Source organism: Bos indicus x Bos taurus, chromosome 17 (genome assembly GCF_003369695.1).
Source record: "Bos indicus x Bos taurus breed Angus x Brahman F1 hybrid chromosome 17, Bos_hybrid_MaternalHap_v2.0, whole genome shotgun sequence".
NCBI classification, from domain to species: domain Eukaryota; kingdom Metazoa; phylum Chordata; class Mammalia; order Artiodactyla; family Bovidae; genus Bos; species Bos indicus x Bos taurus.
Genome location: NC_040092.1, coordinates 17,607,195 through 17,634,976, shown reverse-complemented (window position 1 = coordinate 17,634,976; position 27,782 = coordinate 17,607,195). Strand labels below are relative to the sequence as shown.

The 27,782-nt window shown below is 37.8% G+C and overlaps 1 protein-coding gene across 9 annotated transcripts in view; it reads right to left on the bottom strand.

Annotated features, from left to right (window-relative positions):
- Nucleotides 1–374: 374 nt before the first annotated feature.
- ATXN2 (ataxin 2) overlaps nt 375–27,782 on the bottom strand; it is a 102,133-nt gene continuing 74,725 nt past the window's right edge. For 4 of the 9 annotated variants that reach the window (XM_027566777.1, XM_027566771.1, XM_027566778.1 and 1 more), the window contains 9 exons: nt 27,446–27,598; nt 26,626–26,692; nt 13,959–14,143; nt 13,493–13,625; nt 9,558–9,611; nt 4,937–5,082; nt 4,220–4,447; nt 1,851–2,019; nt 375–995 (listed from right to left, as the gene is read on the bottom strand). In XM_027566777.1, coding sequence (XP_027422578.1) covers nt 967–995; nt 1,851–2,019; nt 4,220–4,447; nt 4,937–5,082; nt 9,558–9,611; nt 13,493–13,625; nt 13,959–14,143; nt 26,626–26,692; nt 27,446–27,598 — 1,164 coding nt within the window. In that variant the 3' untranslated portion in view covers nt 375–966. The remainder of the gene's footprint in view (nt 996–1,850; nt 2,020–4,219; nt 4,448–4,936; nt 5,083–9,557; nt 9,612–13,492; nt 13,626–13,958; nt 14,144–26,625; nt 26,693–27,445; nt 27,599–27,782) is intronic. The other 5 variants (XM_027566772.1, XM_027566775.1, XM_027566773.1 and 2 more) reach the window with 5 other exon arrangements.

Genomic DNA, 27,782 nt, shown 5'->3' with positions numbered 1-27,782 from the left:
TGTGAGTGTGTGTCTCCTGCCCCCTACTGGTAAAACACAGATGCCTGAATCAGGACAACCTCTGACTTATCTGGGTTCCGGAGATATTAAAAAGGAAGCTTACAGAATCAACGTCAGGCTGAGGACGGGGACCTTCGGTGCTGCCCAACTCTGGCCAGCCTTCCTCCTTCTGAAGCAGACCTCTAGCCACCACAGAGAACATCTCTCAGTCTTGTCTTTTTTCTAGAGATACCTTGAACCAGAACTAAAGGTGAAGAAGAAAAATCATTTGACAGCTAACCTTCAAGGGTATTAAGAAAGCAGTCAGCCCTCCTGCCCTGATACTCAGTATCCTATAATGGAAATAGCTCATACAAACACACATTAACTTGGTATCAGTTTTTAAAACTTTTTTTATTTTTTAATTTTTTTTAAGTTTTTATTTTATATTATCTACAAAGTAAAAGTTTTTCCCTTAACTTAAAAGTTGAACCACTGCAGACAGTGATTACTTCATCAAACTTGATTTATAAATAATAATCCGTCAGTTTGACGGTAAGAATTTACTGAACCTTTGTCAAGTTTAGTAAAAGGGTGTTCCAAGTCTTGATTTTTTTTTTTTTTAGCGGTAATAGCAGCAAGAATCACTCTTGTTACTTCTTTTGCTAGCTGATGTGTTGTTCATGACTTTCAAGGGTCATTAAAAAATAAATAACTTCCAGTTTCAGCAAGCAGAGCTGGGGTACTTGCGGGACTTGGAAACAGCATATGGAATTATGGAACAGCCCACAAGTTCCTAAATGCCTCTACTCGGTCCAAATATCTTCCACTGCAAGTGAACTGTTAGCATTCCTATTGGATGTTACAAGAAATCAACATATATTTTTTCAAAACAAAATAATGAAATTCTAGTTTTCTGTGCTTCCAGTTGGTAGAAGCAGTAGAAGGGAGGAGGGAATTTGGCCTTTCGGTTCCTCCAGGGCAGCCTTACAACTGCTGTTGGTGGTGGGCTTGTACTGTAAAAAAGAAAAGTGAATATTTAAACAGAAAACTGGCAACACTTGCACATTAGCCTAGTGTTTCTGCAGCACATGACTGTAAGCTATCCTTGTGCTAGCTGAACAAGACTCAAAATTTAATTCACTCTGTACCCTCCCAACCCCCCAGCATCTGTACCAAAATGGGGAGAGGTAGGTGGGTGGGTAGAAACAGACCAGTCAGACATAAAACCATTTCAGATAAAACTCCCAGAAGAGTTGTTGTTCATGGGGTACAAAAAAGGCCTTAACATATCCCCTCCCCAAATAATAGCCAAGCACCAGTGCTGCTTTCAGAGTAACAGGTTAGACTGTGAAATCTCGCCATGGCCGCTGCCATCAAGTACTAGCGCACAATCACAGGCATTCTCTTCCTGTCAGGGCATAGACTGGAGCTAATTCTATACTCAAAACCAATCCATACACAGCACTTTCTCGTCAGTAGTAGTCTCCAGAGCTACAGTCAAACTCTGCCATGGTGGTAACCCCCCACATGCCAGACTGTTGGGACTCAGGAAGGAAAACACTGCCCTGTCCAGCCTAGCATAACAAGGAAGGCCAACTGAGTCCTAAGCATGCATCAGCTACACAGAATGCTGCTGCTGCTTCTCATCAAGCCAGATCCTATATACCATCAGAACACACACAGCCTAGGCTCCCGGAAGCCTCAGGTCCTGACACTGAACTGATCATCACAGTCCCTACTGTGCACACTCTGACGGGTCTTGCTAGTTCTCGGATGCGGGGCTTGAAGCGCTGGCCCTGCCTGCCATTCGACCTGTGCGAGCAGAATGCTTTGGGGTGCCCGGCGGCCCCTGCACACACACGCCTCACCTGAAGGGTGCGTCATATAAGGGAAATGCGCTGTTGTCGAGACTGGAATGGGCTGTAGTGCACTTTGAGCGAGGGCGGCCTGGGGACCGCCGGGTGGCTGTGTCGTCATTAGCATCATTGGCGCATGGGCAGTTGGATGAGAAGGAACCATTCCTGACTGTACATGAGCCTGAAACAGAGAGCTCTTTTACGCATACAGGCAACATCTCCAGCTTAAACAACATGTCAACTGTGTTCCTTTCACTGGGTTGGGGCTCTCAGGAAAGGGCAACAGTGGGCCCTCAGGGCCCTTTCTTTTCTCTGGGGACATTTCCTACTGGATCCATTAGTTGACCTATAGACATGCTTCACCTTTTGGCAGATTCTGCAAGGCTGAGGGGGCAGGCACCCAACGAGCCTTGGTAACAGTCAGGGCTGCCATGTCCTAGGCTTCAGCATTTCTGATGACTGGATTCTATGTATGGGGCAAGGTCTTCACAAAGGTAAGAAGATCCCTGATCCAAGCGCAGCTTTTTCAAACTAATAGGAGGCTACATGCAATGATGCTTCTAGACTCTGGCTTCCATGTGGGGCCTGAATTATCCCTTTCAGGTAAGAAAGCAGATTACATTGTAAGTGGGAACTGTTAACTCCTGTTCTATATTCTCTTTGCTCCTCCCCTGCTTCTCGCCTGCTCACCAGCACACCTCAGTGAAGAATGAGTCAAGGCAGTGAGAAACTCTCAGGCTCCTTTGCTCTGCTGAAAGATCCGCCGATAAAGCAGCAGCAGGAGGAGTTGCAGTGAATGGCTCCAGTTAGGTGGGGAGGGGTAATCTGAAATCATCAGGGCCAACCCAGTGTCCCTGTACCAAGTGATAGTGAGTTCAACCACGTCTCCCTGTCAAATTGGAAAGGTTTTAGCCCAAACAGCTGGAACCCAGCTCTGCAAAGATTTGCAGAGCGAGGAGGACGAGTCCTCAATTCCTCCTCCAATACTGTGCACCATGATATAAGCCTTGAAGGAAACCCTGTTTTGACTCTAACACGTTCAAGTAGACCCAGGGCACATCTGGACTTCCCTGCAGATGTTAACCTTTTTGTTCTTTCAGCACAAAAACACAAAAGTGAGGTTTTAGGAACCCCAACTTAGATATAAATTCACGTAACTACTTAGCCACCAGCCTCTGCTAGACATCTACCGGCCCCCAGGTCTCACAAAGCTCCTGATTCAGCCAAACAATGCTGCCCCACACTTGACCAAACCACCTCCCCTCCCCACCATCAAAAGCAACTCATCCACTGCAGTGCACCACACTACAGAACCTGCCCGTTTGCTGGGGAGGATGCCCAGACTTCCCAGAGCTGTGGAACTCTAGTTACAAGGTCGCCTTCTGAGAGTTAGCTCCAACTGAGCAGCATCTCCAGCCCCACCATGCCAGAGCCTCAGGGGTGCACTGCTTGACATGAAACGGAGTTCAGTGAGGCAGTTTAAGCTGAGACCTGCCTAAGAGAGTTCTGTTATGAAAGCAGCAAAAAGAGACATCAAATACAGCCGATCCACCCTTAACAGCTCCAGGGAGGGCCTCAAAGGACAGTGTTAAAAGTCCAACTTCAGTGCAGCTCCTTCTCCTCATTAAGACAATTCAAATTGGCCCTGGATCGCATTGGACTTTAGTCAGCAGCAACCACACCTTTCAACCTTTAGAAACTTATGCTAGAGGTGAGCCCCAAGTGCTTCCGGATCTGCTCTTTAAGAAAAATGGGAACACCTGGGCGCTTCCAGCTTCAAATCACACAGCACCAATGTACAAGGCCAAGTCCTTTCAAGAAGTACAACGTATGGTCAAAGCAGATTTAGGAATAGCCAGGGAAACAAATGGAGAGATTTCTTAGGAACTCAGGTGACTAACATTCAAGTGGACAGTCCCAGGGCAGTCATCTCAGAGTTGAGAATTTGTAAAATCCCATCTTGTTTGCCAGACCTGTGTGTGTGTGTGTGTGTGAGAGAGAGAGAAAGAGAGGTGTGGGGGGAGTATGTGTACATATACGTGTATATATAGCAACGAGAAAGCTATATAAACAGAAACAGAGCAATGCAGACACAGTAAGGAAAGAACTAGGTTGCATTCCAGAGTCAAAGGTATTTTTAAGGCCTCAGTTGGGAAATGTCAAAAGACTGACCAATCAGCAACTTCACTGATCCCATTACAAAACCACACAAACATTCATTTAAGGCCAGATCACATGTATTTGAGTGGGAAAGAAGAGACAAGCAGATGGCATCACACACAGGGGTTCCTAGCTTGAAGAACATCTGGCTCTTTGCTGCTTATCTGATAACTTTCATATCCTACTTGGTCTTCACAAAAAGTTGGCTAAAGCAGGTTTACCTGAGGTACATGGGCCATGTGGGGTGGATTGGTGTAAGCCGGCTGAACATGAGAAGGATGAATGGTAAAGACGGTCTGCTGTGCTGCTGGGAAACTATTCTGTGGAGACTGTGTATTGGAGGCAGGTGTCATGGAAGGTGGGGTTGGCGCAAGCCCCGCATGGTAAATGGCAGACTGCTGCTGTGGACTGGCCAGATGGAGAGCCTGAGCGGCCTGGTGCTGATGGTGCTGCAAAGTGACAGCAAAGAGTACAGATTAAGAGACATTCTTTTCTGGGATACAAGCCTGATTGTCAGACTGCAAGCCCTCAACCAAGCAGTGGGAACCAAGAGTACTGCTCCAGGGAACTGGAGCAAAGAGCTCCTTAAGTGCCTTCTTAAAAAGCACAACTAAAGAAACTAATAGGAAAACAAACAAAATCGTATAACATAAACATTAGAAATGAGAGTTTTAAAAAAGTTCCAAGCAAATTCCTTGTTAGAATTTTCTATATTGGTAAAATTTTCAGAACTTACCTAACCACCTTATTCTCAATATGTACCTTAAGGTGATTAAAACTGGGGGCACAGCCTGCAGAGCTGTACGCTGGCTCCTAGGTGAGGCAGGGCTGCTAAGTGTTTTGATCACGTGGTACCTAGCATCTTGCCTGGCACTGGAAAAAACACTCAGTAAACAGAACGATGCGGCGATTCTGGTGAAGGCCTCTGAGTGTCTTACCTGAACAGGACTGGGCGCAGGATGGCTCCCACCATGCTGGCTTTGCTGCTGTCCGGTGGGCGTAGCTGAAGGCTGAGGATGTGGAGTATGTGGGTGCAGGGTGGCATTAGGGTGCGCATACTGCTGAGCAAGGGAGCCAGTGGAAACTAAAGTGAAATAAAAAGGAGTGTGTATAATTGATGTGTGTGGTAGTCTTCATTGCACTTCTATGCCTCATCAACTTTCAGCTCAACAGCTTTCTTGATGCTCAATGCCTAACCCATCTCTATATTTGACTCCATTTAATCCATCCACTTCTTGAAAAAAAAAAAGTCAAGTTACTGCTTACCAATCAGACTAGCATTTTATTCAAATAACATACATACTGTATCTAAATCTGATCAGTTTAAATTTACTTTTATAACAGTCACTAGGTTTTCCTGAAAAAGCAACTTAAAAGCAGAACTTAAAAGCAGACAGAAATAATTCAATCTTTCTCTAACACACACACACACACACACACACACACACACACACACACACACACACACACACACACAGTAGCTCAAGGCCATCATCTGGCTAACCTCACCATGCTACTGCCCTGGAGCTGGCGCAGTGTCCTATGGGCACAGATGGTATCAAAGCTGCAGTAAGGGGCTGGATAAGGTGTGTGGCAAGGTCAGGGCTCTATCTTCAGGGCCAAATGACCACAATCTCTCTCAGCTGATTACAGAAGCCACTTTGCTGCTCAGTTTGTTCCCTGGGCCTCCCCGCTCAAGATCTCTCACCTTTGTTTTATAATTTAGGATTACCCAAACTATGTATTTAGGAAAACTGAACTCCCTTCAAAGCATCACAGCCTTTAGAAAAAATTTTACTAGTTAGGGTAACTTCAAAGGAAATATGATGATTTAGTTTAAGTAAAAATGTGTTCATTGAAGGTAAGAATGCAAAGCCAATTCTTTGTAACTGTCAGCACTGACCATACGTTGGCACAAAACAGGGAGATCAGATATTTGTTCATGTCATCCCAATACAGCAATCTGAGAATCAAAAGCACAAGACGGGTTCACTGCTTCCGGTGACTACTAATATAGCACACTGATACAAATCTAACCATGATGTGGCTATGAGTTGAGGACAGTCTTCTCAAGACATACCTCTTAGAAGTCAATGTGTGATTTCCAGCCTTCTCTCAAATCAATCCTGAAATCCCTGAGAAGCTATGCCCATACACAGAAACAATTTCAAAATACTTCCTCATGTTCTTCATATGATGTTACGCACAGGGAACTCATAGGGAGAAGCAAGCACCTTTGGGATCAGGCACCCTGACTCCAGTAGTCTAGTAGGCCGGCTGCTGAGAGTCACCAGCAGAGATGGCTCTGGGTGAATCCCATGTAAATGTTATGCAGAAGGTTAGGCACATGAAACAATTCTATAATACTTGACATTGTAGGGCCAGGGGCTACCAACATTCCAGCTCAACTGGTTATCTTCCTCAACTGCATAGGTACCCTTTAAAGAGAGAAGGAGAGGCAAAGAGCCAGCGCTAGGATCACCTGTGCATCCACGGCTAACACCTAGTGGGAGTATATACTAAGTTAACATCTAGATTAGATTCAACAAAGCACTTCTGTTTATACACTGGGAAAATCCCCTAACTATAACAGTTAACATACATTGAACATATTAACAAGAAAAACTGGCAACATATTCTCTGGGTGTTTTTTTTTTAACAAGTCAGTGACTGATACCTGGGAGGTGGAAAAAAATAATGTACTAACAGCTTTCTTGAATTTCACAATCCCATGAATTTATGAAAATAGTGTCTTTTCCCCTACTTCATTGGCTTATTAAAAGGCCATTCATCATCATTTAAATTAACTTGCAGATCTCCACAAACTGTCTAGGCACTTGGTCTAAAAGACTTGACATAAATTTTGAACCTCTGCTCTTGTAAATCTTAAACTGGAAAGCAATTCCTGTATCCAAATTCTTATTTATAAAGTTTCATAGAGGTAGACTATAGAATCTCATAGGGTTTCTACTTATTTAACCATATTTATTCAAGAAATTTTTGTACTGAAAATTTAACTTTCCTTTCTAATTATTCTGTAAGCAAAGTAATAAGAAAATAAAAAGTAACATCAACCAACTCTAGCTGGGTGCTATTTGATTTTCACACGTTAAAAAAAAAAAAAAAAAAGAATGGCCATTACAAAGAATAATTATGCCCATGAAGTCTCATAATTAACTAATTATCCACCAATTAGAAAAATGTTAAAACCTTGATATTACTTTGAGAAAAATAAAGACAGAAGTATTTTTTATCATGCATTTTTAAAAGGCACCTCTGGATTTATTTGCCAATACTAAAAGGCTATCTATATCTCATTTACATTCATAGCACAAATACTTCAAGTAGTCCGAGCTGAATGTGTAAAAAAACCCATCTTCTCCCTAACTGAACATCAATAAACTACAATGCATTATAAGAAAAATTAAGCAGATTTAAACAGACATCATAGGCTGGAAAATAAAATGTAAGCATGTCTGATTAGAAATATCTTCCTCTGTTTATCATCTTTCTGAAAAGACACTTGCTAAGCAAGTACCTTATCCAGGAATTCTTTTCCCCTTCAAATACGAAAACTGAGTAGCTAATTGGGGAAAATGTAGAAACTAGACTTTAATAGTAATAACAAAAATATACTTTGGTTCCTTGAAAGCTCACTTCAGAAAGGAACAAACACAGCTAGGGTAGAAGGGAAATTTTTAAAAGAGGAGGAGGGGTTGGGGTGGGGTGGGCAGAGAGAGAGAGAGAAAGGAACCAAGTTAGAGTAAATGAGGAAAGTAAGAGAATTAGAGAAAGGGAAAAGTGGAGAGTGAAAGGCAGAAAATTCTGGGCTTTCTTAAACTAAATCTATCATTTAACTGCTATTATTATACATACTCATTAGCTAAAGATTCCAGAGAGGTTAAAAATAAAGTGATTTTTCTTAAAAATTCTGATTTAGCTCTCCACCAGATAACCACAGTCCAAAAAGTTTTCTAGGCCATAACTGATCCTACTGAAGCCAACTGAGTCCACAGAGCTGTGCATTTAATTTCTAACTAGGTTTTCTCATTTTTGGCCTTGGATGCACAAGTCATGAGAGATCACCAGCACGGCAAAACCTCAAAAATGAAACAAAATCTTCCAACTTTTAGTTTCGATGGTAAAATCAGAAGCAAAGAAGTGAAGGAAAGTGGAAAACTTTAAAAGGGGAATAAAAGGCAACTAGACCAAAAAAAACAGGGCAAAAAGCTTATTTAGAAGGAGGTGGGGTATAAAGCAGCAAATTAAATCACAAACTGCAGCCCCGCTATTAGTTTCTTTTAAAAAATACTGATATTCTCTTTTAGGGAAACTTGTGCTAAGGCAGTTAATGCTTAGGTGTGGTGATTAAGCTTTTAGCTACTTACCAGGAAACTGACTCCAAATCTACTAACAGAGACAGTAAGATGGTGAGGATAACTACATTTGAGACCTCAAACTGAGTACATTAGAATTACTGACACTGTCTTTTATATACTATACCACATACAGAATTCCCCTTCAATAGTTATATACACAGCAAGACTCCTTTTTAAAGAGCATCTATTAAAGGATTAAATTTGTTAACATTTCCTAGCACCAAATAAATAATATGTACGCACTTATTTTTGGATACCAAGGCACAATTAATGTCAAAATGTTTTCTCAATGCTTTTTAAAATTTGCCACCTAGTATATTCAGACATTCAGTTATTCCAAAATAATTTAAAATTTAGTCTCTATGATAACATTTTAATCCTTAATAGTCTTGAGAAAACAGTATTTCACATAAAGTGACCACATACTACACTATCATCCGTTTCTGCAAGTTAGTGACTTCCCCTTCCAAATACCAAAAGTCCATGAATAAGCCTTAAGATTTCCCTACAAATAGAGAAAACAAACCTTACAAGTTCATTTCTAAAAGAAATCCCTGCTCAGACTTTCTCCATTTAAGAGCAATCATCTACCTTTCCACTGCTGAGAGGGGCTGGTGTTACTCAAGGTAATCTCTGGTGGCTGCTAGATCATGTTTTCCTGCTTAAGTTCAAGACATCCATGAGGTGTCTGCTACCTGAATATTTTAAACCTGTAGTCATGCAAGGATTGAAAATACAGGAACGCTTCTCCCGTAGTATTTCAACCCTACTCAAATAAAAATCCTTGTAAGAATAAATTTTTTCTTACCAGGATATATATTTTAAAAAAAATTGTATATTTTACACTTGTGGCTTGTTTTGCTTTGCTATGAAAAAAGGCTGTTCAGGAAGATTTTCTCTGAACAAGGAATGTATTAGGCATTCCGAAACAGTCACATATTTGCTTGGTATGCAAAAATTTATTTCTGAAACAAGTCAATTTTTAAATTAACTCCAGCTTTCTTAAGCTGGGTTATACTTCCTTTTTAAAAACTCTGAATTATTTTTAGATATATGTATTTTTTAATGATTTTGTCTGGCACAAGGAAAAGATTGCTCAACAAGTCTACTCCCTTAACATGTATTCTTTAAAAAGTGTTTTACTGTTCAAATTAAAATTAGTATAAAAAACCCAACTCACTGGCAAAGTAGAAAGAAGGGCTTGTCTCCTTGTTGTATGGTAATTTGGGACATGCTGAATTTGGGAAATAGAAAGGTTAATTAGCCTTTTAAGGTGTGCATTTTCCTAATTTTCTGGAAAGGTTGACATATTTAGTAATTTCTTTTTGTATTCATGCATAATTCATTTTTCTTATTTTATAAGAGATGACAAGCACTTTAAACATTACTACAAAATTAAGTAAGATGGAGCTGAAGTGAAAGACACTTTTTTCTTCTGTATTGGGCGGTCGAGTTCCACTTGCTCATTTGCTTAAACGAAAGGAATAAAGTCATTATCTAATAAAAAGACCAACATTGCATTCCATTGAACAACTCTAATATAAAAAATATACCAATATAAAACAATATTTACCAAATTTCATTCAAAAGACTAGTCCAATTTTGCCAATCATTACTAACAGAAATGTCACCTTACAGCTTGTTCTGTAAGATGTTTACTACGCATCTGGGAATGGATCCAAAAACTGAGAAACATAGTAATATTAATATTAAACAAGAGTGTGATATCATTTCTTATTAAACTGTCTACATAAAGGGGTGTGCGTGGGTGCATAAGTACACTTGGAAGGATATGCACCAAAACATTAACAGGAGGTTGTAAGGGAGAGGATTAATAGGTGCACTTTACATCTTTCTGCCTACTGTACTTTCGAATTTATCTGCATTAAACTACCAAAAATAAACCCAAAGAAAAAGATTCTGGATTTAACTCTTCCTGATGGCTTTAGTTAGCAGAGAAAGTTTCATTATTACTATTTCTAAAAGGGAAAACAAAACAAGATGAATGAAACAAAATCAGAAGAATTTTAAGACTAGATGTTAAGGAAACAAAAAGTAACTTATTTGGAGAAAGAGGGCAGACGCAGTGATGAAAGTGAAATTAAGGTCAAAGAGATGAAGTTTGTGATCAGAGTCTCTCCTAAGATAGCTAGAAAGAATACAAGGTCAACAAACCTAGAATATATTTCTCCTAGTACCTTAAATAAACGTTCAAGGATTTGTTAGCATACTTACAGTTAATATGCCAAAAAATTTTAAAACAATAACCAGCCTTTCATTTTGTAGTCATTTCTATTCTCAAAGGCTCTTGCTATGACCGTAATGATTAATAAATGACAAAAAGGTAACATAACAACTGTCATCAACATCTGGGTGCATATTTTTTGTTTGTATTAAAAAAAAAATCTAGATAGGATATAGCTTAAAAAATAATCCATACTAAAAATATCTAGTTCCTTTTGGAATATAAAATATAAACTGTTTAAGAGAAATGAGTATAAAATTAGCATTTCTATGCAAATTTTAACTTACAGTTTAAAATAATGTACTTAAAAATTTGTATTCTTTACAGACAAAACAAAATGTACAAAAATTTGTAAAAGTTTAAAGTCTGACTTAAAAATCTGTAAGACCTAAAATAAATCACTGATGAATTAATAAACTTGCTACAGCAGATTAAATTATGGTTTATTGCAGTAAATAACAAAATAATTCATTTCCTGGTGTCTTCTTCAGCGTATGTAGTGTCCAAAAGAGAACCAAAAATAATCATACCAAATCTAGGTACAGCGTTGCCCCTAGCCTACCCTCATCAACAGACATCAATAAAACTCAATCTGTGTAAATCGTAGGAGAGTTAATTCAGATATGGTTGAGCCAACTTTCTCCTGGCATCAAATAAGTAGCTTTGATGACTAGTTCATTCTAAGTTTCACTGGACATTAGGTCTAGTATTTTGTTTCTTTGCAGTATTTTTCTGTTTACCCACATCTGAATGGACTTCAGAGTCTGAGACCAACTGCTTTTCAAATGGAAATATTTTGCAAAGTAGTTATAAAACCATTAGTGCCTCAAATATAGTATTTACTGTACTGTACTGGATGTTTCAAACCAATGAATATCCATTCAAAAGACAAAGCCAGGCTGGCAGTGAGTGAATACACTGAGGAGAAAGATTCTGCTCAACAGTATTACTACAGTATCTCAAAAGGCATGGGCATACAAATAGCTATTCTCTAAAAGCAACGGAAATTTTAGCTCAAAAGTTTCAGATCTTATTCCAAAGGGAGTATGCCAGAAAATGGGAAGAAAGAAATGTTTTTCCACTTGTTATATCATGATATATTCAGAAATGTATGTATAAACAATCATTATGAACTTTTCACCTAAGACTTTAGCAAACTGGAAAAATGTTGAAATATATACAAATTGTGTAAAACTTAGTGTGATAAATCAGTGATGCCTTTTCACAACATAATTAGTTCGGGTTAAGACAACCCAATCGGAGAAGGCAATGGCACCCCACTCCAGCAGTCTTGCCTGAAAAATGGGGTCGCAAAAAGTTGGACACGACTGAGCGACTTCCCTTTCACTTTTCAATTTCCTGCATTGGAGAAGGAAATGGCAACCCACTCCAGTGTTCTTGCCTGGAAAATCCCAGGGACGGGGGAGCCTAGTGGGCTGCCGTCTATGGGGTCGCACAGAGTCGGACACGACTGAAGCGACTTAGCAGCAGCAAGACAACCCAATGACAGGAGATCATAACTAAAATCATAAACCAAATTAGTCTGTCAACCTTTCAATTAAATTATGGATGGGTTTCTTGAAAGGTTTTCAAAATGTTACAAGCACATTATTTAAATTTAAAGAGTATAATCAACAATAAAAGATTTTAAGTGTGGAAAAGTAAGATCTGAAAAGTATTTTATATTAAAAAAAAGTCACATAAAATTTCTATGATTAGTGTACCAGTGGGAAAGGAGCATGGCTCCAAAAAGTAAACATTAGAAGTGAGTTCTGGGTGACAAGAACAATGGTTGTTGCTGCTGCCTGAGTCCTATTCCTGTTAACCTACAAAACGTTATAAACTGTAATCTAAAGTTAAAAAAACTGAAAGTCTTTACATTCTTAGTCATTCAAAAAGTTTAAAGAGGTTTTAAAAAGAAAAGGTCCACGCAGCTGCATGTAATATTAATTTCATTCTCACAGGGGTTGTTCTCTTTTCAACTGTACAAATAAATTTAAATTTCTCTTTTCCCACTCCAAAACAAACTGAAATGCCAATGGGAAAACTTAAATGACAGTAAAGGAGTTCTCAAAAAAGTTCAAAACAAAATTCAGATCTCAATAAAACTGGTACTATTAATAATTAAAGGTGCATTTTGAAAAATATGAGATAACTAATTAATCCTATTCTATAAAATATAAGGTGGGAATTTTATTTTAAATTCTCAACATTGAAAATGGTATTATTTTAGTACTTTATAGAAAGCTGCAAAGTTGACTTGTACAAAGTTCTCTGGCCACAAAACTAAGATGGCAATTTTAGCTTAGTAGTCTTATATATATTGTTTAATTTTATATAGAATACTTTTATCATTGCATACTGATTACACTTACAGTATGACTCTGTCTAAAGCAGATCTAGTATGACACAATTTCGACCACTTAAAATACAGCATAATGAAGAAACACAGTAGTATTATAACAAATAGCAATCAAAAATATGCAATGTCAGTGGCCCCCAGAATAAAGAGTGAGGGAGAATGTTTTCTTGCTAGAGAGTGCTTTCATTAAGGAAAAACCTTCCTGCATGCCTTAGGAAGAGTATACCAAATGATGTTACTGATGAGGAAGAGAAGGAAGATACATTTCTCTACAAAAGATGCCTTCTGTTACAAACATTATTACATTTTTAGTTAAAGAGAGAAATTTCAAGAACAGAAGCAGAAATGATTTGCCAAGACTTACAGACTAGGTCAGAGAGAACCAGATTCCTTTTTTTTTTTTTTAAGATTCTTGACCCTCAATGTCATAAAAGGCAGAGTTATTCTTAAACAGAAGTTTAAAACACATTAAGACACACACTGAGAAAAAACAAAAAGTGTTTCCTACCATACATCGCATGTGTCTGCTCATGAGCCCCGTACTGAGTCGCTGAAGAGGACACTAAACCAGGCTGGGCATGTGTTGGTGGTGCCATCATTCTAGCATTACCCTGTATTACAGGACTATAGACATGAGGATGCTGTGTTTAAATAAAAAATTAAGAAAAAACATTAAAGTTATCAGTATAATCAAGTAGATTTTAGTTATGTCTTAACTTCATGGTTTGCAGGTTTCCAAAACTTATAAATTATAAATACAGAATTTAGAAAATTCTAAATCAGTTTGTTTTTGGCTATTTTCTTTGAAACACCTACACTGATCAGCACCTTTCTGTTAAAAGGGGCCCCCAAATCCTTAGCTGTCTACCCCCACCATAGCACATAACACAAGATATACAGAAAACCCCTTTATCACACTGAAACTTACTTAAATGGAACAACAGTTAAGAGCTATTAGGTCATATCAGGCTTACCTGAGACTGATAATGTGGCACATGCTGAACAAGAGGCTGATTTGGAAACTGCTGAGGACTGTAGGCGACATACTGTGTGGAATAAGCTGGTGGGGTGGCCACAATTGGTGGGCCTGCTGCTGAGGCTGGGTGCATCATGGTACTCTGATGGTGTTGGTCTTGCCGTTGTTGGGGCATATTTGGTACTGCAGGAAAAAATGATGTAATATTAGAAAATAGCATCTCCTTAGCATAAAATACATGAACTGGTCCATAAGGCTCTGCATGATTTGACATTTCTGCCTGTCTCTCAAATGCCATGCTATTCCGCACCCACCCCTCTTCCGTCACTATGGGCTGTTTTCCTATCATCTATGCCATTCCTCAGCCTCAATCCCCAATTCCCTACTGTCAGGTTGGAAAATTTTTACTTGTCCTTGAGGGGGTCAGCTTGATAGCCACATTCTCAGAGACACTCTGCGATGACCCACAGAGTTGATCAAGTCCCTGTAATTATAAGACTCTTACAGCACTATGAAACATTTCCCATATTATTTCTCAGATCATCCCTGTTTGATACACTAAATTATGCCATGGCTAGAGAAGGGCATTGGATTTTACTCAAAGAAAAACAAAAATACAACAAAAAAAGTGAAAAGAGACCCAACACTAATCTTAACTCCATTTTTAAAAATCTTCCACCACTAAATTCTTGCTCATTCTCAAACATAGTTATCACATGCTATCATGTTGCAGGTTTCTAAATAAGAGTTCTTGCCTATAATCGGCCCCATTAAAGCTCTCATTAACAGTTTAGGTCAACTGCCATCTCTGTAATATGTCTTTCCCAGTCCCCCACAAAACAGCAAGCTGCATGCTCTGTGTACCTTTTTCTCACATGTTTATTACAGCACTGACTGTTGCCTGTGATGGGTTTATGGTGCTATGTTAACTAAATCACTCAAGGGAAAAAGCTGTGAACCACCAATTCCACAGGACACAAAGAATGTGTAACTTATGTTCACAAAATCATCAGAACGAATTGCCAAGGTAGAGATAAATTTTCTTAAAAACATCTGAAATTTTTGCTAAACACTTGACTGTTGCTGATATGTAGGAAAGCTGGTTATATATACTTATTATCTGGTTAGAAAAGCAAGCCTGAAAACAGAGGAAACTAGTAAGAATATTTATCTGAATTCAATCTTGAGATTCCCTCATATTGAAAAAGCATATCCTTCAAGAAAGAAAAACCATCCCAAACTCAAATATCATATGAAAGTTTGTCTATTTCTTTTTATATTTATAATCCTCACTTTTTTTTTCTCTCCAAAAGCTAGTCAACTTTATGGATTTCTAAAAGAAAAATTTTAACTATAAAAACAATGAATACAATCTTAAATCTGTACAGAGGCAGACCTGGTTTTATGGTCGTGTCCCAATCCCTATAGTCTGAATCTACCTTAATCTTAAACCACAGTTTATGTTGGCCATACTTTAGCCATTTCCTTTTGTCAATGGTTTTCAACTGGGAACAATTTTGCCTTTCTTTTTTTTTTTTTTTTTTGGTAGGAGACTCCTCACTCTAACCCTCAGCCCGGCCTGGGCCCCAGTCAGACTCCCACCCTGACTCCAATTTTGCCTTTCAAAGGGCATTTCAAAGGCATTTGCCTTTCAAAGCTCAACTCCAGAAAAATAAATGACCCAATCAAAAAATGGGCCAAAGATCTAAATAGACATTTCTCCAAAGAAGACATAAAAAAAAAACAAAAAAAACCAAAGGGCATTTGGCAATGTCTGGAGACATTTTTGGTTGTCACAGTTAAGGAAGGAGAGGAAGCTACTAGTATCTAAATGGGTAGAGGCCAGGGATGCTAATCAACGTCCTATAATACTCAGATCCCACTCTATTTAACCACCCTCCCCGCTCAAGAATATCTGTCCCCAAATGTTCCTGACTTCAGCATATTTTCAAACAAAATCCTTTCTCACAGGATGCAAAAATGAGAACTGCATCATGCACCAAGAAGACAGAGAGGTAGTTTGGTGCAAAAAGGTACTACTACCATGAAGGAAAGATATGCCCTATATGATCTATGGCTGTATTTCAGAAGCAAGTCCTTAATTTTTTGTTATTTGATGGAGTAAAGTAGCAGGATATAAAGTTAACATAAAGACAGCCAATAGCCTTCATATACCACACTTCATAAATTTACTTCATGAGTAACTACTTAGAAGATACAATGGAAAGATGAACCCAGTTTACATTAACAATAAAAAAAGAAACTACCTGAGGCGAAAACTGAAAAAACACTACTGAAGACAGAGAAACAGATTTAAACAAGCAGAAAGGCATAATTTGTTTGTGCATAAGAAGACAAGATAAAGATAACAATCCTCCCCTAAGTTAATGTCTAAAGAATATATTTATAAATTTAATGTGGTTCAAATGTTAACATCCAGGAGTTCATACTAACAGAACAACAACAGACTCTCATCAGTCACGGAGATAATAGGAAACGAACTCATTATTTTGAAAATTGCTTTGAAATGATGGGCAGTTTAGTAACCTTTCTTTTACAAGCTGTACTTCACGGTAACCAAATAGCTTAACAAGGTAAAAGTTTTTCTTTATAGAAACAGTCCAGTTAACAACTGAAGGAGAGATGATAGAATGAGAATGTCATCATTTTGCAATCCTTAGTGAAATAATGAATCTAGCGCTAGATAGTCACTGCCAGTGCTGCTAAAACAAACAGAGAAGAGCTGGTATGAAATGTTATCCTGGATATATAAGGCAGCCAAGTTACTCCTACTATCAAAGAAAGAAAAAAAAGGAGATCAGACACTGACTTCTAATAAAACTACACACACTATCTATGAAACATTCCATGTAAAGGTTTTAAAAAAAATACAACCTAAACTTAACAAGTCTTTCTTATTTATATACTATCAGAGACCTACAGCGGACAGAGGATCACTTTAACCAATACCACAGGGATCCAATCCATGAAGTTCAGATGGTGGGAAAGAATACAGGCCAAACAAACTGGATTTAAATAAGATGTAAAAGGGAAAACCTGAGGGGGAAACTATAAATAAAAAGAGTTAATATTAAGACAGAGATAGCAATCAAATGAAAAGTGTGGATTTTGGATTGTGGCTCAACAAGCCAACTATTAAGAAAAAATTTTAAGGCAGTAAGAAAAACGTGCTTAGATATTTGATAGCAAGAAATAATTTATAATTTATTTTAGGTAATGGTACCTTAACTATGGTTTTAAAAAAGAAATAGTCCACAACTCTTAAAGATACATACAAAAGTATTGATTAGTGAAATGACAATGGTACCTAGGGTAACAGTGTAATGGTATAAATGAACAAAACTTGTCTAAATTTTCATAATAAAAATTTACAACATAAAATAACTTTAAAAATGGCTTAAACATGAAAAACAAATGCAACTTGTAAACCTCACTTGAATCCTAACTGGAACAAATTAACTGTAAAAAATACGTATTTTAACAAAAGCCACAGAAATTTGAGGATATTAGGGAACTCCTGGTTAACTCTTTCTGGTGTAATAATAGCATTGTAGTTTTTTTTTTTTTTTTTTTGCATTAGAAAAGGACTTTAATATGGAAGTGAGACAACAGCAGGCAGATGGGCAGAGGATGACAAGTTTCTGGGCTCTAAAAACTGGGAAACTTTTGGAGAACTGTAGTGTTTTATGTTTGTTTTCATAAGACTCTTTAAAAATTATAAAATACTTACAAATAAAATAGTGTATCTAGGATATGCTTCAAAACAATCTGAGGAGGGGAGAGGTGTTGTAGATGAAACAAAAGTGACCGTGAGTTTCTAACTGTTAAACCTGAGTGATGAGTACTTTTACATTGATGTACTATTCAAACTGCTTATATGTATATGTTTGAAATTCTCAATAAAAAGGTTTTTAAAAAGTCAACTGATTTTTTAGTAGTCAACCTGAATATCAAGTTCATATGGAAAAATAACCGAAAGAAAAGTCAAAAACACTTGAGGGAAAAAAAAATCAATATTGGGAGTGGATAGGTGGGAAAGTAGTCTATCTAAAGACAGACAATTTAACAGAATGGAAGAGAAATCCAGATAAAGATTTAACTACACATGGATACTTAATATAGGATGAAAATGGCATTTCGTAGCACTCTGTTTTCTGATCTTAATGGAATGAAAAAATAAACAGAAATATCAATACACCCTAAATAACCAAGTATTTGGCGATTACAAACACATTACTAAGATTTAAAGCCCTTTGGTTAAAGAAATCGTAAGACAGAAAATATTCTGAATGAAAATACAACACATCAAGTTTTAGGGATGCAGCTAAAGCAATGATTACAAATGTATAGCTAATGCAATACAGGGGACGCAGGTTTGATCTCCAGTCAGGGAACAAAGATCCCATATGTAGTGAAGCAACTAAGCCCGTACACAACAACCATTGAGCTGGTACACTCCAACTAGAGAGTCTAAAATGAAAGATCCTGCATGAGTAAATGAAGATCCCACGTGCTGCAACTAAGACCCAAGGCAGTCAAATAAATTAATAAAATTTCTTAAAAAAAAAAAAAAAAAATCAGTAATTATCAAAGAAATGCACATTAAAATCACAATGAGGTAACAGACCAGATAGGCTAAAACTAAAAAAACAGACAATACCAAAGTTGGCAAGGATGTAGAGTAACCATAATGCTCATTCATGGCTGATCAGCTGAAATGTAAAATGACACAACCACTTTGGAAAACAATTTATCAGTTTCTTATTAATTTAAAATTGCACTTACCATACAACTAAACAACTCTAATTCTAGATATTTAACCCAGAGAAATGAACACAAACGTTCACACAAACATTAGTTCACAAACGCTCTTCAAAGCTTTATGAAAACAACCAAAGACTGAAAATAATCCAAATACCCATGAACTGGTTGGTAATGGGTAAACCAACCATGATATAATCATAAAAATGGAATCTTGTTCAGCAATAAAAAGGAACAAAATGATGCAGATGATAGTATGAAATATTCTCAAATCAGCTAGACACACAGAAATACAACACACAATTCTACTTACTAAAAAATATCTAGAAAAGTCAAAAAGTAAGAGAAAGTAGATCAGTGGCTGCCTGCAATGGGTGGTACTGGAGTAGTTCTCATCAAAAAGTACACTTAAAAGTACACTTATTTTATTGTATGTAAACTATAGAATAACAAAACTGGTTAAAAATTTTGGAGAGCTATTTGGAACAAGATAAACTGGATTCATACCTTATACTGTATATATGGCAATTTCCAAATGAATCAGAATATCCCTGTTTGGGAATTAAGATCTCATATGCCTCAGGCAAAAAAAAAATGTGTTAAGGAGGGACTTCCCTGGTGGTCCAGTAGTTAAGAATATGCTTTGCAATGCAGGAGACATGGGTTCAACCCCTGGCCTGCAAACTAAGATCCCACAAGCTACAGGGCAACAAACAGGCTGCCCGCTGCAACTAAGACCCAATACAGCCAAATAAATATACAAATATACAAATATTTTTTTTAAAAAAGTCTAAGGAAAATCTTGATACAGTAATATAGGTAATTTCTAGGAAATACGATGTCTTCAAACAAAAAACCCCATGGGTGCAGCGCAGTACATATAGTATGCTTCACTTTGCATACGAGGGAAGAAAAGTAAATGTCAACAAGGATGCCAAGACAATTTAATGAGGAAAAAACACTTTTCAAACAATGGTGCCAGGATAACTGGATGTACACAGGCAAGAATCAATGTGGACTCTATCCTTATGCATGCGTGCTTGCTCAGTCGCTTCAGTTGTGCCCAACTCTGTGTAACCCTATGGACTGTAGCCCTCCAGTCTCCTCTGTCCAAGGGATTTTCCAGGCAAGAAAACTGGAGCAGACTGCCATTTCCTTGTCCAGGGGATCTTTGTGACCCAGGGATTGAACCCACATCTCTTATGTCTACCTGCAATGGCAGGTGGATTCTTTACCACTAGTGCCATCTGGAAAATTACCTCAGAATGTATCACTAACCTAAATGTTAGAGCTGAACTCTTAGAAGGAATCTTGGTAAATCTCTACAATCTTGAGTCAGGAAATGGTTTCTTAGTATGATACCAAAAGCAAAAGTGACAATCCAAAATACAAATAAATTGAGGTTCCTTCACAATGAAAAACTTCTGTGCTGCAAAGCCCACCATCAAGTTAAAAAAAACCAAAAACCATAAAATGGAGAAGATATCTGTAAATCTTATATCTGATAGAAGATCTGTATATAGAATATATAGAGAACTCTTACAAGTCAGTGATTAAAAGGCAAATAATTTAATTAAAACTAGGTCAAATATCTGAATAAACAATTCTCCAGAGATAGTATGCAAATGGTCAATGAAAAGATGCTCAACATCATCAGTCACTAGGGAAATACTAATCAAAATCATAAAGAAGTACTATTTTATAACCACGAGGATTATAACAGACAATAACAAGTGCTGGGGAAGATGTAGAGAAATTGGGACTCTCGTATACTACTGGTAGGAATAAAAAGTGCTATAGTCACTTTGGAAAACAGTGTGGCACACTGTGAACACAGTAATTCCACTCAGAGAGAAATGAAAACCTAAGTCCACATACAAACTGTACAATGTTCAGCATCACTCATAATAATCACAAAGTGGAACAATCCAAAGAATCATCAACTGATGAATGGATAAGTGAAATGTTACTGGTATCTACACACCCATAAAAAGAAATGAAGTGTATATTGATAGATGTTCCAACATGGATGAACCTTGAAAACATGCTAAATGAAAGAAGCCAGTCACAAAAGACTCCATACAATATGATTTCATTCACACGAAATATCCAGAACAGGCAATCTACAGAGAAAAGTGTATTAGCATGTCTAGGATATAAGTGTGTACATGCATGGCGTGGGAGGAAAATAGTTACTAAAGGATATGGGGTTTCTTTCTGGAGTGATAAAAATGTTTTAAAATTGACTGGTGATGATTGGACAGCTCTGAGAATATCTTAAAAACCACTAAACTTATATACTTCAAGGGGATGAATTTTATGGCTTTCGAATTACAGTTGACCCTTGAAAAATACAAGTGTGAACTGTGTGGGTCCACTTACACAGATTTTTTTCCCATAGTAAATACTACAGCACTAAACCATCCACTGTTGGATGATCTGTAACTATGAACATGCAGGACTGACTATAAATTTTTTTTTTTCCCTGACTATAAATTATACTCAGTTTCTGACTGCACAGAGGGTCAGTACCCTTAACCCCTGAGTTGTTCAAAGGTCAACTATATAAATGAGAGGTCAACAATCCAAATAGAGCCATTTTTAAAAGCAGAACATCTGCAAAGAAACAACTGTAAAAATAGACACTGTAAGGATAAACAGAAATTAATTTTAAATCATCAGCTGCTAATGGTGAAAGGGACAATCCACTTAATGGGATGGAAAGTACAAATTAAGAGACTGGGATGAAAACAAGACTTTTCTAAACAACCTTTTTATGTAATTTGCACTTTGAAAATAAATATTTGACATAAAAAATAAAATTAAAATAATAAAAAAATTTATCATTACAAATGTTAACAAGTTCAATCAGGTTAACCTACCTAGGTGTCTAATTGTTGACATAACTCAGTGACTACACAAAATGGTATTTTTGAAGTATCATGGGTAGCAATTCCTGACTCTGAAAATTGACACTTAAAAGAATTCTTAGTGAGATACTAAAGAAATCTTAAATTTTATCTTGTAGAGCAACAGACAACAAATATTCTGAAAACATCTTATACACATTATAGGAAAATGTAAGTAAGCCAGGCTCTAAGATGGCCCCCAATGATTCTGCCTCCTGGTTTTCACACCCTTATATATTAGTCCCTTCCACATGTACCAGATTTGCTCCACATAATCAACAGCAAATGACAGAAATGAAGCTAGGGTACTTCAAAGGTTAGATTGTAAAACAAACTGTGGCTTCCATTTAGGTTGTTTCTCATTATGGGAAAAGCCAGATGACATTTTATGACCAGAACTATCCTGCCAACAGCTCTGCATCTGGAAGCAGATCCACCAGCTTAAGGTTACATAACTCCTGCTCTGCTGCTGCTGCTGCTAAGTCGATTCAGTCGTGTCCAACTCTGTGCGATCCCACAGACGGCAGCCCACCAGGCTCCCCTGTCCCTGGGATTCTCCAGGCAAGAACACTGGAGTGGGTTGCCATTTCCTTCTCCAATACATGAAAGTGAAAAGTGAAAGTGAAGTCGCTCAGTCGTGTCCGACTCTTCCTGACCTCATGGACTGTAGCCTACCAGGCTCCTCCATCCATGGGATTTTCCAGCAAGAGTACTGAAGTGGGGTGCCATTGCCTTCTCCAAACTCCTGCTCTAGCCAACATCTTTTTGCAACTGCTTAAGAGACTCTGGTAGGCTGCAGTCCACGGGGTCGCTAAGAGTCAGACACGACTGAGCGACTTCACTTTCACTTTTCACTTTCATGTACTGGCAAAGGAAATGGCAACCCACTCCAGTGTTCTTGCCTGGAGAATCCCAGGGACGGGGGAGCCTGTTGGGCTGCCATCCATAGGGTCGCACAGAGTCAGACACGACTGAAATGACTTAGCAGCAGCAAGAGACTCTACGGAAGAACCACTTAGTTAAAAGGCTCCTGGATTGCTGACATTCAGAAACCATGTGAAATAAAATATGTTTGCTGTTTTAGGCAGCTAAGCTTTGTGATAATTTGTTAAAAGACAGATATTATTAATTCGATAGCAATGAGCATACCCAACGACCAGAAAATGGTTTCTAAACACTATTTCCCAGCAAAGAAAATGAGGGTTGCTTGCAGGATTACTGATCCAGGTCTACTGTTAGAAGATTAGCCTGAGACATCTTATTCATAGCAGAAAGGAAGTTATCAGAGACAAATAAGTAGTACCAAAAGGAGACAGGAGCCAATGTAAAGCGATTATCACTGATCAAAGATGGGACAATGAGAGAAGCGAAAAAAAAAAATTAATTGAAATACAATGGATATGTAAAAAATTATACAAGAATATATATAATACATATATATTAACAATATATAAAATTTTACATGTATTCATAACTTTTCTGTACAAACTATTTCAAGATACCCAAACAGCCCTGGTTAAAAAGAAGTCCCTTACTGAATGATTCTAGCTAGTAAGTGGAGAAGCAATGCTAGAAATTCAGAAATCACTGTTTTCAAACTCCTAATTAAAGTGATTTCCAAAGTATGGTCCTGTACCAACAATATCACTGGGGAATTGTGTTTTTGTTTTTTTAATAAATTGCACTAGAAAAGTAAATTCTCAGGCTATGCCCCAAATCTACTGAACTGGAAATTCTGGGGATAGGCCCAAGCAATTGGTGTTTTTTTTTTTAAACAAACTCTCCAAGTGATTCTAATGTACACTAGAATTTGAGAACCACAGCTCTAAAGAAAAGGCTTCTCAGATGGCGCTAGTGATAAAAAGCCCATCTGCCAATAAAGGAGACCTAAGAACTGCAGGTTTGATCCCTGGGTCAGGAAGATTCCCTGGAGGAGGGCATGGTAACCCCCTCCAGTATCCCTGTCTGGAAAATACCATGGACAGAGGAGCCTCGAGGGCTATAGTCCATAGAGTCACAAAGAGTTGGACAAGACAGCACACAGCCCTAATGAAAAGATGCTGTTAAGTATCAATCATCAATAAATAAGATGACAGACTTGACAGAAAACTTTACAATTGGAGAGGGGAGGATCAGGCTATCACCACTTGAGCCTTTAATAAATCTTACCATAATTCAAAGTAGGACCAGATACTATACCTCTTAAATGATCCAACATAGAGCACTCACAAATATCTATCAAGTATTCTTTTTTTAAATATAAATTTATTTATTTTAATTGGAGGCTAATTACAATATTGTATTGGTTTTGCGATACATCAACATGAATCTGCCACGGGTGTACACGTGTTCCCCATCCTGAACCCCCTTCCCACCTCCCTCCCCGTACCAACTCTCTGGGTCATCCCAGTGCACCAGCCCCAAGCATTCTGTATCCTGCATCAAATCTGGACTGGCGATTTGTTTCATATATGATATTATACATGTTTCAATGCCATTCTCCCAAATCATCCCACCCTCTCCCTCTCCCACAAAGTCCAAAAGACTGTTCTATATATCTGTGTCTCTTTTGCTGTCTCGCATACAGGGTTATCGTTACCATCTTTCTAAATTCCATATATATGCGTTAGTATACTATATTGGTGTCTTTCTTCCTGGCTTACTTCACTCTGTATAATAGGCTCCAGTTTCATCCACCTCACTAGAACTGATTCAAATGTATTCTTTTTAATGGCTGAGTAATACTCCATTGTGTATATGTAACACAGCTTTCTTATCCATTCATCTGCTGATGACATCTAGGTTGCTTCCACATCCTGGCTATTATAAACAGTGCTGCGATGAACACTGGGATACACATGTCTCTTTCAATTCTGGTTTCCTCAGTGTGTATGCCCAGTCTATCAAGTATTCTTATCTCTTCCCATAAAAGTTACACCTGAATGTAATCAATGACATCACAAGAAGAGAGAAATCTAGAATATATGATATACTACGTAACAATCGGTTTCTGTCACAAAGCAACAGCAGGGGTAAAAATAGGGGAAAACAAAGACGTGTAACCAATGTAATAATGTGAAGATCTTATTTTGATCCACACTCGAAACAAACCAACTATAAAAATATATTCCTGTCTCAATCAGGGTAATCTTATTATGATGGTTATTAGATGATAAAAAGGAATTAGTTTATTTTTATAAAGTGTGATAATGGCACTCTGGCTACCTAATAAAAATATCCATATTTTTAATATGATACACCCAAAGTGTGTAGAAATGAAACAGCAGGCCCTCAGAATAAGATTAACCCACAAGATAACTTTAAATGATCTAAGGTAGAATTCTTCCAATAGGTTCCAGTGTTCTAAAGGAAAGACAAAGGCTATCATATATTCTGTTTTTTTTGGCTGCTTTGTGAGGCTTGCCAGATCTCAGTTCCCAAGCCAGGGATTGAACCCAGGCCCTGCCACTGAAAGCGCCAAGTCCTAACTAAGCAATGGACCACCAGGCAATTTCCCCTCATATGTGTTTTTTTAAAAACAGAATTTTAATTACTAACAGGCACAAAACATGCTTCCAACACTGAGGAAAGCTTATTAATTTAAGAAGTCAAAATTTTTAAAGTTACCAAATGATCCAACAGTCCCAATCTTGGGCATATATCTGAAGAAAACTCTAATTCAAAAAGATACATGTACCTTAATGTTCACTGTAGCATTTTATTAAGGACGGAAAACAAGAGCTACTACCTATCTATCTGGTCACGCCATGTGTATGGCATGTGGAATCTTAGTTCCCCAACCAGGGACTGAACCCAGAGTCATGGTAGTGAAAGCACAAGTTTTAAACCAATGTACAGCCAGGAAAGTCTCAGAAGTAACTTAAATGTCCAAGAACAGGTGGATAAAGAGTGTTTTGATAAAGAGTGAATGAATAAAGAAAATATTATGCATATGCAATAGAATACTACTCAGCTATAAAAAAGAATGAAATAATGCTATTTGTGGTAACATGGATGAATCTAGAGATTATCATACTAACAGTGAAGTCAGAGAAGGACATTTATGATATCACATACGAGAGTCTAATGTAACGACACAAATGAACTTATCTACAAAACAAACAGACTCAGACAGAAAACAAACTTATTGACTACTGAAGAGGAAAGTGGTGGGAGAGTGGTGGAGATGGCAGAATAAATTAGGGGCTTGGGACTGGCAGATACAAACTATTATATATTAAACAAACAAACAACAATGCCCTACTATATAGCATAGGGAACCAAAGCCAGTCTCTTGCAATAAACTATAATGGGGGAAAAAAGTGAAATTTTTGTGATGGAGGTAATTACTGGGCACTGAGAAGTGACTTTATTATACAAACCATTCTACTTTCTATTCTCAATAAAATGAAGAAACGACTGCTCTTAATTACCTAAATGGCAAAAGGGGGAACCCTTTAATGTTTTTCAACATTAAAGTATTTCTTTTTAAGATAAGTATGTGTTTTTTTTCAATGAAGTCTCTTCTGCACAAACACAGAGTACTAGATCATGCAACACTCTCATTTTAAAGATGAGGAAACATTTCTCTAATAGCATTTTGACAATTTCTGAAGTGAGCCATCTCTGCTCACAAAGAAATTTTAAATTTTTTGGAGAAATTACATATTTTATAAGAATGTGAGCAAACAGTTAATTCAGCAAACCATCTTTACATATTTAACATTGAATATTTCGAAATTCAATTATTTTTTGTGAAGAGGATCTTGAAATTCACAACTTGTGAGTGTTTCTCCTCCCGTTTTTGTTCATAAAAATCCATTTAAATACCTGATGTAATGTTGAACATCCAAAAGTCAATGAAGTTTTATGAAAAGTCAAAACTGAACCACAGATATTCACTCATTATAAAATGAGTTATTTCATTCATGCAGCATGCAGACTACAAGCAAACACAGGCAGGATTATTCTCACCTTTACCTGCTCTATATGTCTTGGCTTGATTGACTGGCATGGGCGTCATAGGTATAGGATACAGAGGCTTAAGGAAATAAAAAGAAAATGAAGATTAAGCTCTCAAGATATTAGGAATGTATCTTACCACTTTCTCTTAGTTGTATATTACTAGAGAGCTAGCTCTAAAGTTTTCTGATTCTTAATAGTCATTAAAAAGATAAAGTCACACCCACAGCTAAAAGGACAAATCCCAAACTACAGTAAATCTAAATCATCTTTCTGACCAGAAAACATTTTCATAGTTAGGTCCTTATACCAACAATATTCCACACTGCATGCCTCCGCTTTTTAGAGAAAAATTGGGGGGGTGGGGGGAGAGGGTGACTCACCACACAGCATGTGGGACTTTAGTTCCCTGTGTGTGTGCTTAGTTGCTCAGTCATGTCTGACTCTGCGACCCCACGGACTGCAGTCTACTAGGCTCCTCTGTACATGGGGATTCTCCAGGCAAGAATACTGGATCGGGCTGCCATACCCTCCTCCAGGGGATCTTCCCAACCCAGGGATTGAACCCTAGTCTCCCTTATTGCAGGAGAATTTTTTACTGTCTGAGCCATCAGGGAAGCACCTTAGTTCCCTGACCAGGGATCAAACCCAGGTCCCTTGCAGTGGAAGCACAGAGGTCTAACCAATGGACCCCCAGGGAAGTCTCATGGCTCCACTTTTAAATATCTCTGTTACACCATCACTGCAAGTCACTGCGCACCTACAGAACACTTGGTGTCAAACATAAATAACTTACAGAGGATAAATGAACAAGTCAAATTCTATGACTTACTTGCACGCCCGGGCTCACAGGGACCGGATACATCATATTTGGTGCAAAACAAACAGGCTGAGTATAAACTGGAGTTGGCTGCTGATGACCCACCATAGATGGGCTAGGTTGTGCTTGAGGACGAGGCGAAGTTGGGGTGGTAGAAGGCTTTGGCTACAAAAACAAAAATCAACTATCTTAAGGTGAAAAGGTAAATATTACTGCAATCTGAGGACTGGTTTCCCCATCTTTCTCAGTTTTACTCAGTGTTAATTAGTATCTCTTAATGAAAGTTGTCTCAGAGAAAATAAACCTGCAAGTGTTTCAAATAAAAAAAAGAAATACTTGGTAGAAAGTT